The 11,664-nt window shown below is 36.4% G+C and overlaps 1 protein-coding gene across 1 annotated transcript; it reads left to right on the top strand.

Annotated features, from left to right (window-relative positions):
* Positions 1–265: 265 nt before the first annotated feature.
* LOC149542447 (uncharacterized) lies at positions 266–2,491 on the top strand. The gene is made up of 3 exons (XM_089797392.1): positions 266–767; positions 901–1,086; positions 1,759–2,491. The coding sequence occupies exons 1-3, from the start codon at positions 333–335 to the stop codon at positions 2,035–2,037; spliced, it is 900 nt and encodes a 299-aa protein (XP_089653518.1). The 5' UTR covers positions 266–332; the 3' UTR covers positions 2,038–2,491.
* Positions 2,492–11,664: the final 9,173 nt, after the last annotated feature.

The following is an 11,664-nucleotide window of genomic DNA, read 5'->3' as shown; positions in this document are numbered from 1 at the left end:
ATTTTTAACCCTGTCGGTAACTGCAGTTACTTTTCGTAGAGCCCGACAGGCGCAATCATGATGTGTCCACGTTTTCACGAAAAGGCCCAAACTGTCCACGTCAGCATCTAGTCTGACGTGGACCCTTGTCCAGGCAGTGATCGTCACTTCACAGGCAGTGTTCCGACATGACAGCTCGAAAACACGAGCAGTCGAACTCAAACGTGACAGGTTCGAATCCCGCCCCCAAAACCTGAACAAAAGAGCTGGACCAGCGAACGATACCAAAGCGGTCGCGGGTTCTGATCTGGTCCCGTAAAACCCTAATGTAGGTGGCTTGATAGATTCTGAAGATGCATACGAAGTCAGATTCAGACGTGACCAGCATTCCGCCACTCTACTTCGTGCAGAGCCCGTCGAGGGAATCCTCACACGATGGCGAGAAAATGTCTTTCCAGTCGACTCCCGTACTTAGCCCTGCGGGTTCTCCCTCGCATCACTCGTTTGGTCGCCATTCGCGCACTTCCTCGGCGAGTAGGTTTTCTGGGAACCTTAAACCCCCGGGAGGTCGCAAGGTCAATCCGCAGGGGAAGCCCAATGCCAAAGGGTGGCCTCAGTGCAATGTCATTGAAGAGGAAGGCTCCTATAATGACGATGGATCGAAGAAAGGCATTTCACGCCGATGTTATGTCATCTTGTTCCTTCTCTGCTTTGCCCTGCTCTTCGCTGTGTTTGCACTTGCTTTGTGGGGCGCCAGCCGCCCTTTCAAGCCCCAGGTCTCAGTTAAGGTTTGTGCTTTCATTCGAACCCTGGTCTCCGTTTAGTTTATTTATAACCAGATGCTTACCGTTGATATAGTTGCTTACACCGTTGTTTGGTTTTTAATAGTGGAGTTCTTTCTTTGATTTGTTCTCTCTATAGAGTATAGTTTTCAGCAACTTTTATATGGGAGCCGGAGCCGATGAGACAGGCGTGCCCACGAAGATGGTGTCGCTCAACTGCAGCGTTAAATTGAGTGTGTACAATCCGGCGACATTTTTTGGAATTCATGTAGATTCTACGCCAGTGGATCTGATCTACAACCATCTGTCTATTGCCACTGGCCAGGTGAGCACGAAAATGCTGCATCTATTCTTCTCCTCTTCGATTTCAGCATTTCCATGCTATTTTAGATCCATGCCCCTCAATTTTGTAAAGATAATCTAGAAAGTTCCAGCCAAATCAGCACGCCTCTCCATTTTAGTTTGGATTTGCCTGGCATCGGGAGGTATCCAATTGACTGAGGGAGCTCCCTGTATTTTTCAATCCGCGTGTAAATTAACCACACCAGCCGATTGCAATACAAATAAATCGGCACCTTTTGTCTCTTGGGTACCTTCTTAAACACGTCAGATCTGGATTGAGCTGTTTATGTGCTACAAATAGCCCATACAGTTTAATTGTGACACTTCAATGGGGTAGAGTTCAAACAGGAGGAAATGAGTCGGGATCACTTATGTACAACATTTTGTTGTAACCATTTTTGCCCCTATTTTCGGAGAGGGTATAATTCTCCTTAAACATGTATCTAGTTTGTTTAAGAAACTTGTGTTCTCGGCATTGGCCTAATCAATGTTTAAAGTTCATTCTTATACAATGGCATTAGTCTTACATTCATGGAGTGATATCTGCATTCAAATCCATGGGTTATTTGTATGTTTTATTGTTTATAAGTTGTAGCCTTGTCTGGAAACTTGAGGTTCAGAAGATTGACAATTTGAGTTTTCAATGTGGATGCAGTTGCATGAATACTACCAGTCCAGGAAGAGCCACCGCACTGTGTCCATAGTGGTAGAAGGGAAGAAGGTTCCTCTGTATGGTGCAAGTGTGGGATTGAGCAGTTCTGATGCAGATGTTGACATTCGTTTGGAACTTGTGTTTGGCATAAGATCAAGAGCTTATGTACTTGGTAAGCTCGTGAAGCCCAAATTCCAAAAAAATATCCACTGTAATTTTGTATTGGACTCAAACACATTGGTTCCCATAAGGTCTCTCCACAAGGCTTGCCAGTACGATTGACATGGTCAGTGGTCATGATCATTGGATCAACATCATTTGGGTCTGCAAGTTTTGAGAATTGTTGGGATGAGTTAACTCTTTTAGCAGTTCAAGTCAGGCTAATTGTACGGCGGCCTAATTGTACATGATATCTCACAAACAGTCCTATTGCTGCAATGGCATATATTGCTCTTAGGAGCAACTAGGGGTCAGCAATTTCTATTTATTTGTTCTATTTGATAAAGTTATATGCAATGGCAGGTCATGAATGCCGTGTAATTAGTCTTTACACTTATTCAAGAACATGGTACAGCTATTTAGCTCATTTGTACTACCTACTAGTTGGGTTTGATTGTGTATTTATTAGAAAATGAGAGCTGCAACTGGCCATTGGATTGGCAAGTATGCATTGCTCCAATCTTGTGTAATTGTTATTGCAGACAGCTAAAGAGGGAAGATAGATTTTCTGGATGAACTAAGTCCTCTCCTCTTATCAGTCCCTGCTTTTGCCAGAAGACTTTTTTTTCAATGCTTCTGAATTCTTCTCATTGGAAACTCAGTGAATCAAAAATGAAACTTGTAGGCTGATGTTTGTTGAGTTCTCATATTTTTGTATGGAGATAATTCAGAGTATGGGATTTTATCATTTGCGAAATTCTATTTTCCTGGGTCCATGCATTTTCTGTTTAAGAAACGGGAACTAAAACATATATCTAATGTTGCTTGGCCTTTAGCGAAGTAAAACGAAGAAAGTTTTGACAGGTTGTGCTGCATTATAAAGCTGAGGTTTATGGATTTTTCTACGCCCTGCAATTCACAACTATGAGCACACCCACTCTTGCACTCCCAAATATGGAAATTTATCATATGAGGTCGTTGGGGGTTGTAATAAATGGCTTCCATGGAATGACTTATGTGCTTTTATCACCCATCTTGCTTGATGCTGCATTCCTCTTCTACTGCCAAATTATATTACAAATTTTCAACAAAGGAATACAATTTAAACTCATGTTCTTAGTTCCCAGTTGTCAGTGAGGTATATAGGAATGGAATGGTTAGAGGCTATCACTAGTATTCTATGGTTAGAGGCTATCCAGAAGCCGGAGAATCTTTGGGAAGGTGTTGATAAGGAGTATATGGGATGTTTGAAGCGCAAGAGTGCACACAATTACTTCATCTGCCTTCCGGGAATACTACAGGTAACATACAGTTGTTCCGTATAGAAAAAGCAATACATCTCCACCACTAATCCTCATTTGGGTTCTAAGATTATTGACATTTGATATTAGGAGTCACTCTGAGAAAGAATATAATGTACACACTCTTTTAGTCTATTTCTGCAATGATTTTGAGTTTGACTTTGAATGCTAGCTATGAATTAATGGTTTGAAGAAATATCTGTATTGATTATGCCTGGATAAATATCTGAAAAATCTGGCCAGAGATATAAGACAATTGTGCCAGGTTCTCAAGATACTCCAATTGTTTGGTAGGTTATTTTGTGATGACTAAGTCTTAACTTCTTGTGAGGATTGGGAGACAGGCATCTGAACAGCCCTTCTACTAGGAATAGGGAGATAGGCATCTGGATAGCCCTGTCACTTTTGTTGCATCAAACGTGTTCTTAGGATGATGACTAAATGTACTTCTACCTCTGTTTTCCCCATTAAATACCTTAAGGCTTATAATATGCTATATATAATCTATTGTTCTGTAGATATGTGGTGTGGAGCCTTTTGGGAGTACTATTTTATTTGGTAAGAAATGACTGAACTTTTCTCTGAGTTGTGGGATTCTGCAGTTTGTTGATGCTATTTGCTAAATGAATGATTAATATTACTCTGCAATATTTGCATGTAACGTATGGGGTTTTACTGTTAGAATCAATATTTGGCGCTATGAGCAACTTAAAATTTGATGTAAGCCTAAGGGCACATATGATGTAAGTTGTGTAGGGATGCTGCAACAAAGGTCCTAAGGGTCACATCGGTCCAATGGGGTACACAAAGATATTGTAATTGAAAAGTGGGCACGAATTGGGAGTGAGGGCTTGATAGGGAGTTTTGGTGAAATACTAGTCAAAGGGGTCAAATTTTGAAGACCACCTTCAAAACATGTTAATTGAGTCAATATTTTGTTAAACACATCAAATGTAATGGTTTTGAGGACCTAGAGTACTCCCAAGGGCAAGTTGTAAAATTTTTGCAAAGTTGTCAAGAAGTTGTCATGACAACTTTATAACTTTAAAGCACCCATTAGCAACTTTGTTGATTATAGTCACCTGACTCAAAATTTTGTTGGGAATCGTTGGTGTTCGATCTAGACATGTTTGAAATATGCCTCAAAAGAGAGGAATTTGTTGTTGTTGTTGAGTTTTGAAGTTTTTGGAGCAATAAAACATTGGGACATTCTGCATATTCTTGAGCATTTATGTAAATTGGTCATATTAATCAGATTGGTAGATGTGATCAATCTATAGATCTTATTCCTATGTGTGTCAGCTTTATTTTTCAATTGGTTTGAAGGTTTGAAGTTATTTCTAATACATTGGGCAATTGAATCTTTCTCAGGTGGTATGAAAACCCTATAGACCTAGGGTTTGGTGGAAACAATGCTTTTTGACCTATCATCCTCCAACTAAATCTCATGAAACTTTGGAGTTTGATAGGTCTTGCCATGCCATGTAATATTATGCAACCATTAGTTAGTTCCAATGGAATGACTATTTTTGTCAACAAGCTGTAGCCTTGGCATCACAATGTGACAGATGGATTTTGATGCAATCGGAGGGTATAAAGTGATGAAGCAATAGAGTGAGGGGTTTTAATAAACATGAGAGGTTGTTAGTTATTTCTTGAACCAACCATGGTGATCAAAACCAAGGATTCAATTAGAATGGTGCAAAATCAAGTGTTCTAATTGTGAGCCTAATTAACCATTACAACCAATGAGAGGGTAATGAAGGACAGGGGATCATGTTGACTAATACAAATTTGGTTTTGAGATATTGTTTAGAAGGTAAGCCAATTTTCTATTAGGCAAGCCTAATTGAGACATGTTGGCTAAATCAGGTTTTGAGCCCATCTTGGAGGGGTAGACCCTGTTGAATCCTGAATTGTTTGGCATAAGTATTCTTTTGCTAAGAGATAAGGAAAAGTTGGAGTAGTTGGGCTATTCAAAACCCTAAACAAGCCTAACCCACTAGTAGCATACCAATTCATATTTGGCTCAATGATTGTGAACTTGTAGGTGACCAAGCAAGGGGACATATAGGAGCTTAAAGAGTCTCCTTGAATGGTAGGAAATGATGGTTTGGTGAGAAGAAATAAAGGAGAGGGATATTCTTTAGAAGGAAGGCTTGTAATTTGGCTTTGAAGACAAAAAGGGGACACATTGACCTTAGAGAAGCCTATCCAATTGTATTGCCTCCTTATCAAATTGGTCTCAGAACACTCAGCTAAAAATTATGGCAGAATTAGCAACCAACACCCTAAGGCAATATGATAATTATCATTTTGGTCATGTATAGAGTCCCGCTATTTGCATGTATAAGATTTTTAACTTTTCCTTGTTGATGTAGTGCCTTAAGATGAAATGCTATATTGAATTAGTCTTCCAATGATTCTGTTGGTTAGAAGGATTCATGATTTTGTATTTTTCCATGTCATTTTGTATCACTCCATATGGATAAAGACCACAATTGAATAGATTTACAGACACCATCCTTACATTAGTGTACGCGTGAGAAACACAATGACTAGATTGAACTAGTGACCATTATGTTACCTTGGGGGAAAATATGTGTCATGTATTGGACTGAGAAAAATGTTTGATGTAACAACAAATGAAACATGTCTATTTGACATAGTCAAGGACAAAGAATCTCCAAAGGAGAAGTCCAATCCTTATAGCTAGAGATGTCACAATAGAAATACCCACACAAACAAGTAGAAATGAACACCAAGGGGATAAACAACACTATATTATCATTAGCTTGGCCTATAGATACATATATTACATCATCATTGTTGATATATAAATGCTAACAATTCAGATACATTTGTTGTCCTCATCAATATGGTTGCAACTAATCATCGCTCAAAATTAAGATAACTTATATAGACCTATGTGCTTCAATTGCTTCTACACAATCCCTCTATCTCCCTTCTACCAATCCTTCTACCAAAACAGGAACCTCTATCCTACTTACATACAAGATCTCCAACCATGAGGGCTTATCCAATCAATAATCTCCAAGACAAAGGAAATGCATTACCAATAGATAGGTCATGACCCAAATCCATAAGAACGCCCTCAAATAGATACATCATGTTGTTCAAACTTACAAGAGGATCAACCATACACATAACAACATAGAACAATGCGCCAATCAACATTGCATGCCATGAATTTTAATCACAAGTCTTTCGCCACCCTACTTGTTAGAACAAGAAAACAAATATAGGGCCGAGTCAATCATAAGATAACTTTATTTAGACACATCAAAACAAGTTGTGAAGCTAGACATAAGATCTCCATGATGCATAGATTATGCTATAAGGATCACATAAGATAACAAGCCAACTAGATCGATCACTACCTAAACAAAGAAGAAATTGTCAAATTGGAAAAATAAACAAATAATTTGAAAGGAAATTTTTTTTGTGTCATGCAAGATTGCCAACGACCAAAGGATGCTCTTGCACGAGACACCCCATCTGAAAACAAGATTTTCCATAAGAGGAACTTATGAAGATCTGAAAAGATTCAACATGTAAATCCCATGTTCATTCTTAACCTACGTATCCTTTTCATTAGAAGGAAAATGATTGACTTGATTTTGCAAATCCACAAGGCCACAAGGATACCTTCCACAATCAAGTACTTATTTGCTACTATTTCCATAACATTTGCTTTGACCCATTTCACTACACCAATTACTTCTGCCTTTGTGACCTCTGTAGCTAGCAACCAATGTTTGCTCTTCTCTTTGCGACTTGACTCCATCTCTGACATCATTCATCAACTTCTCAACCTCTAACCCTCTCACCAAATCTTGTTGCTCATTTGATTACAGTCCTATGATAACCTATTGTTGCAACATTCATTTGGTTGATACTAGTCTTTGATTCCACCTATTCATATTCATTTCTTCGATTCCTCAACAAATGTACAACCTCAATAACCCTCTCAATTGCATGAAGCAAATCCATCATCTTTTGATCCAAAGCACTATGATCTCCTGAGGTGTAAGTTCTCAACATACTTAGGTTCTTATCTTTCATTCCTTCCTCCTTCAAAGGAAGTAAAGTGAATCTCTTACCATCCTTAATTATAGAAACTACATTCCTTCAACAATCATCAATAGCACCAATATCATATTGCCAAGGTCTTCCTAACAAAACATGACAAACACTCATGTTAACCACATCACACAATATCTCATCCTAGTATGGTCCAATGTTGAAATCAACCCAAAACCACTCTTTCACCTCCACCATATGATTGTCTTGAAACTAGCTCATCCCATAAGGATAAAGATGTTTGAATCTTCAAAGTCCCAACTTTTATACCATTTCTAATAGAAGGTTATTAGTACTTCCACTATCCATAATAACCTTATAGTATTTGCCGCCTTCTTTACAAATAGTCTAGAACAATTGCCTTCTTTGCACTTGCTTCAGTTCCTTCTTACTCAACGTCACTCTTTAAAACATCAAATATTCTTCCACTTTAGGTGCAACTTCCTTCTCAACTAGGTCCTCATTTTCTTGCTCCTCACGTACCACTAGGTTCTATTTTCCTTTGCTAGAACCAAGTGAGCATTGGAAAGCTCTATTATTACCAACATTTGTAATAAGTGCCTTTGAACTCTTTATTGTAGTTTCTCCTTCCATGAGTCTTTTGATTAGGTTCCTCTTCAGTCACAAGTTTATCTTTCCCCTTGTCAACAACTAACTTATTGCTAACCCTAGAGGTAACTTGTCTTCTCTTCAACTTATCTTTTGCCTTTAGAGCATATTGATAAGCATCCTCAACTACACTAATCCTTAACATACTTAACTCATCTTTAATGTTAAGTCTTAAACAATTAACATATCTAACAACATTTTCCTTAGATGATTCTCGATGTCTAGATGTGATGGTCATCTTATAGAATTCTTATGTGTACTATTCAACTATCAATTCCTTTTGCTTCAACTTCTACAACTTCTTAAACAAGTTCAATTCATTATCTTCTAGTATGAACTTGGCCTTAAGTCTAGAAACTATAACTCTCCATCTAGTGATCTTAGGTTCTCCATTATCTTATCTATCTTTCTATGATATATTTCCACCATAAGGTCCCATGATCCTTTAACCTAGTCTATGGTAACCTAACCCTTTGTGGATCCTTAATGTCTTCAATCTCATAGTAATCCTCTAACTCATTAATCCAATCTATCAAATCTTTAGGATGTAAAGAAGCAAAGAAACATGCAATATCCATTCTATGACTTTCCCATCTATGCCATAGCCTTCAATAGTCATTCTTCCTCTATCAAATCTCAACTTCGACTCTTTTTCTAGATCTTCAACAACCTCTTCAAATTCATCCTTAGTTTCAGGATTTCTCCAACCCTAGTTAGAACATCTCAGATTTCAACCCTTATCTCTATATTGAATTCCTTCATCATCTGCTCCAATCTTCTAGGGTTTATCCTTCTAGGAAACATATTTACAAGGATGACAATCTTCAATTTCCCTAGGTTCAATGATCTGATCACAAGTGTTGATTGTCCATATCCAATCCAACAAACTATCAACACTAACAATCCACCTTAAGAAACTAGGCCTAATTAGTAACCCAAAATCCACTAACCAACCAATCTGCCTTACACAACCTCCAACAATCGTAGACTAGATAAAATCTTTTGCCACCCCACAACAAGGATCACAAGTGTAATCTTCAATTCTTCCAAGTCTTAGAGTTATGTTTGTCACCAACAACTAATCCTTCTTTGGCACCTTGCATTAACCTTTGGTTGACATTGATTGGATCCTCAACTTCTGCCACTCCACAACAACACGACATGTAAGCCAAAGACTGGATTCTAAGTTCTTGTTCCATTTGATATAGTCAAGGACAAAGAATCTCCAAAGGAGAAGTCCAATCCTTGCAACTAGAGATGCCACAATGGAAATAGCCAGACAAATAAGTAGAAATGAACACCAATGGAAGAACTAGCACTATATTATCATCAAATTGGCTTGCAAATGCAAATATTACATCATTGTTGATATACATCTGCTAACATGTTAGATACATTTGTTGTCTTCATCAACATGCTTGCAACTAATCATCCCTCAAAATTAAGACAACTTTTGAAACCTTGATTGCCTTAATTTCTTTACCCAATCTCTCTATCTCCCTTCTACCAAAAAAAAAGAACCTCTACCCTACTTATATACAAGGTTTCCAACCATAAGTTGGTTTATTTGGTCAACAATCTCGACGATAAAGGAAGCATATTACCAGGAGATAGGTTTTGGACCCAAATCCACAAGAACACCCTCAGATAGATACATCATGACATTGAATTCACAAGATAGATACATCATGACATTGAATTCACAAGAGGGTCGACCATTCATATAACAACATCGAATTCACAAGAGGGTCGACCATTCATATAACAACATCGAACAATTCACTATTTATCATCGCATGTCATGAATCTTCGTTGCAAGTTGTAATTCAACACCTCAGTCATTAGAACATGAAAGCCAATATAGGACTAAATCGATCATAAGATAACTTCATATAGATAGATAGATACATCATGACATTGAATTCACAAGAGGGTCGACCATTCATATAACAACATCGAACAATTCACTATTTATCATCTCATGTCATGAATCTTCGTTGCAAGTTGTAATTCAACACCTCAGTCATTAGAACATGAAAGACAATATAGGACTAAATCGATCATAAGATAACTTCATCTAGAAACATTAGAATGAGCTGCAAAGCTAGACATAGGATCTCCATGATGCCTAGACCACTCCATAAGGATTGCATATGATAATGAACCAACCGGATCGATCGCTACCTAAAACAACATGAAACTATCTGACTAGAACAGTAAAATAGATAAACCGAAAGGAAATCTTTTTGGGCGATGCAAGATTGCCAATGACTCAAGATGCTCATGCATCACTATTGACCATGAAAAACCCTAAAAAGTATGAATGAATTGTTTAAATAATTAGTATTTAACCAAATAAATTTAATACAATGAAGTTCCTTATTTAGTAAGAATTATATTTCTAATTAACTTAATATAAATTAATTGAATGCAAGAAGAGGGAACCTTTAAAACTGCAAGGTTTTTTCACCTATATTTGTTAAAAGGAATAACTAGGCACAAGACATGTGACATATCATCATGGTAAAGTACTATGCTTAACCTATTGCTCAATTTGAGGAACACATATTGCATGAAGTAGTAATAAGAGAAATTAAACATCAAAAGTGACACTATATTCTAAGAGTCTATAACATGTAAATAGTGTTAACTTTTGTGGTATATATTTGATAGGGATGTACATTTTAAACAATAGTTTTCTTGTAGTAAATATTACACACACACAGACACACACACACACACTACAAGACATACATATATATAGATATATATATGTCTTGTAGTGTACACACACACACACACACACACATGTATGTATGTGTATAATATATATATATATATATATATATATATATATATATATATACATATATATATATATATATACATATTGTATGTATATACATATTGTATGTATGTATGTATGTATGTATGTATGTATGTATGTATGTATATATATATATATATATATATATATATATATATATATATATATATATATATATATATATATATATATATATATATATATATATATATATTGTATGTATATATAGATATGTATATGCATATGCATATACATATACATGCATATACATATACATATACATATACATATATGTATATGTATGTATATGCATATGCATATACATATACATGCATATACATATACATATATGTATATGTATATGCATATACATATACATATACATATACATATACATATGTGTGTAAAAAACTATACATGTATAGTAAGCAATAACTAATCTATGTTAGCATTATATAATACTAATTAACATGGACTACTTCACTTTGTTTATGTATACTTAGACTTGATATAAAAAGTTGCAAAGTAAACGCTTTCGATCCATGGAATTATTAATTGCTTAACATTTGGCCTATTGCAAGATTCTTTCACCATATCATAATATGCCTTTGGCATGGTACATGTTAAATGGAAGGTTTTGTTTCACCTCTTGGAACATTTGGATTTGAATATCTTTTACATCTTGGATATGTTTACATTTTTTTTGAGTTGCTTGACAATATGATGACAATTTGCTAAAATGTCATTCAAAAGGATGGCATTGGTGATCTATTAGGATCTTGGAACAATGGTAACTCTTGAGACAGGTTACTAAGGATGGTCACAATTTCTTAGAGTCATAATGTGTGGTATCAAGCATATCGATGATATATGCTAATGTAATATAAACATGGTAAATTCAATTTAGAA

This window comes from Cupressus sempervirens, chromosome 8 (genome assembly GCF_028749045.1).
Source record: "Cupressus sempervirens isolate cs-2001-9-10 chromosome 8, ASM2874904v1, whole genome shotgun sequence".
Lineage (NCBI taxonomy): Eukaryota > Viridiplantae > Streptophyta > Pinopsida > Cupressales > Cupressaceae > Cupressus > Cupressus sempervirens.
This window is presented reverse-complemented; position numbering and strand designations above follow the sequence as displayed.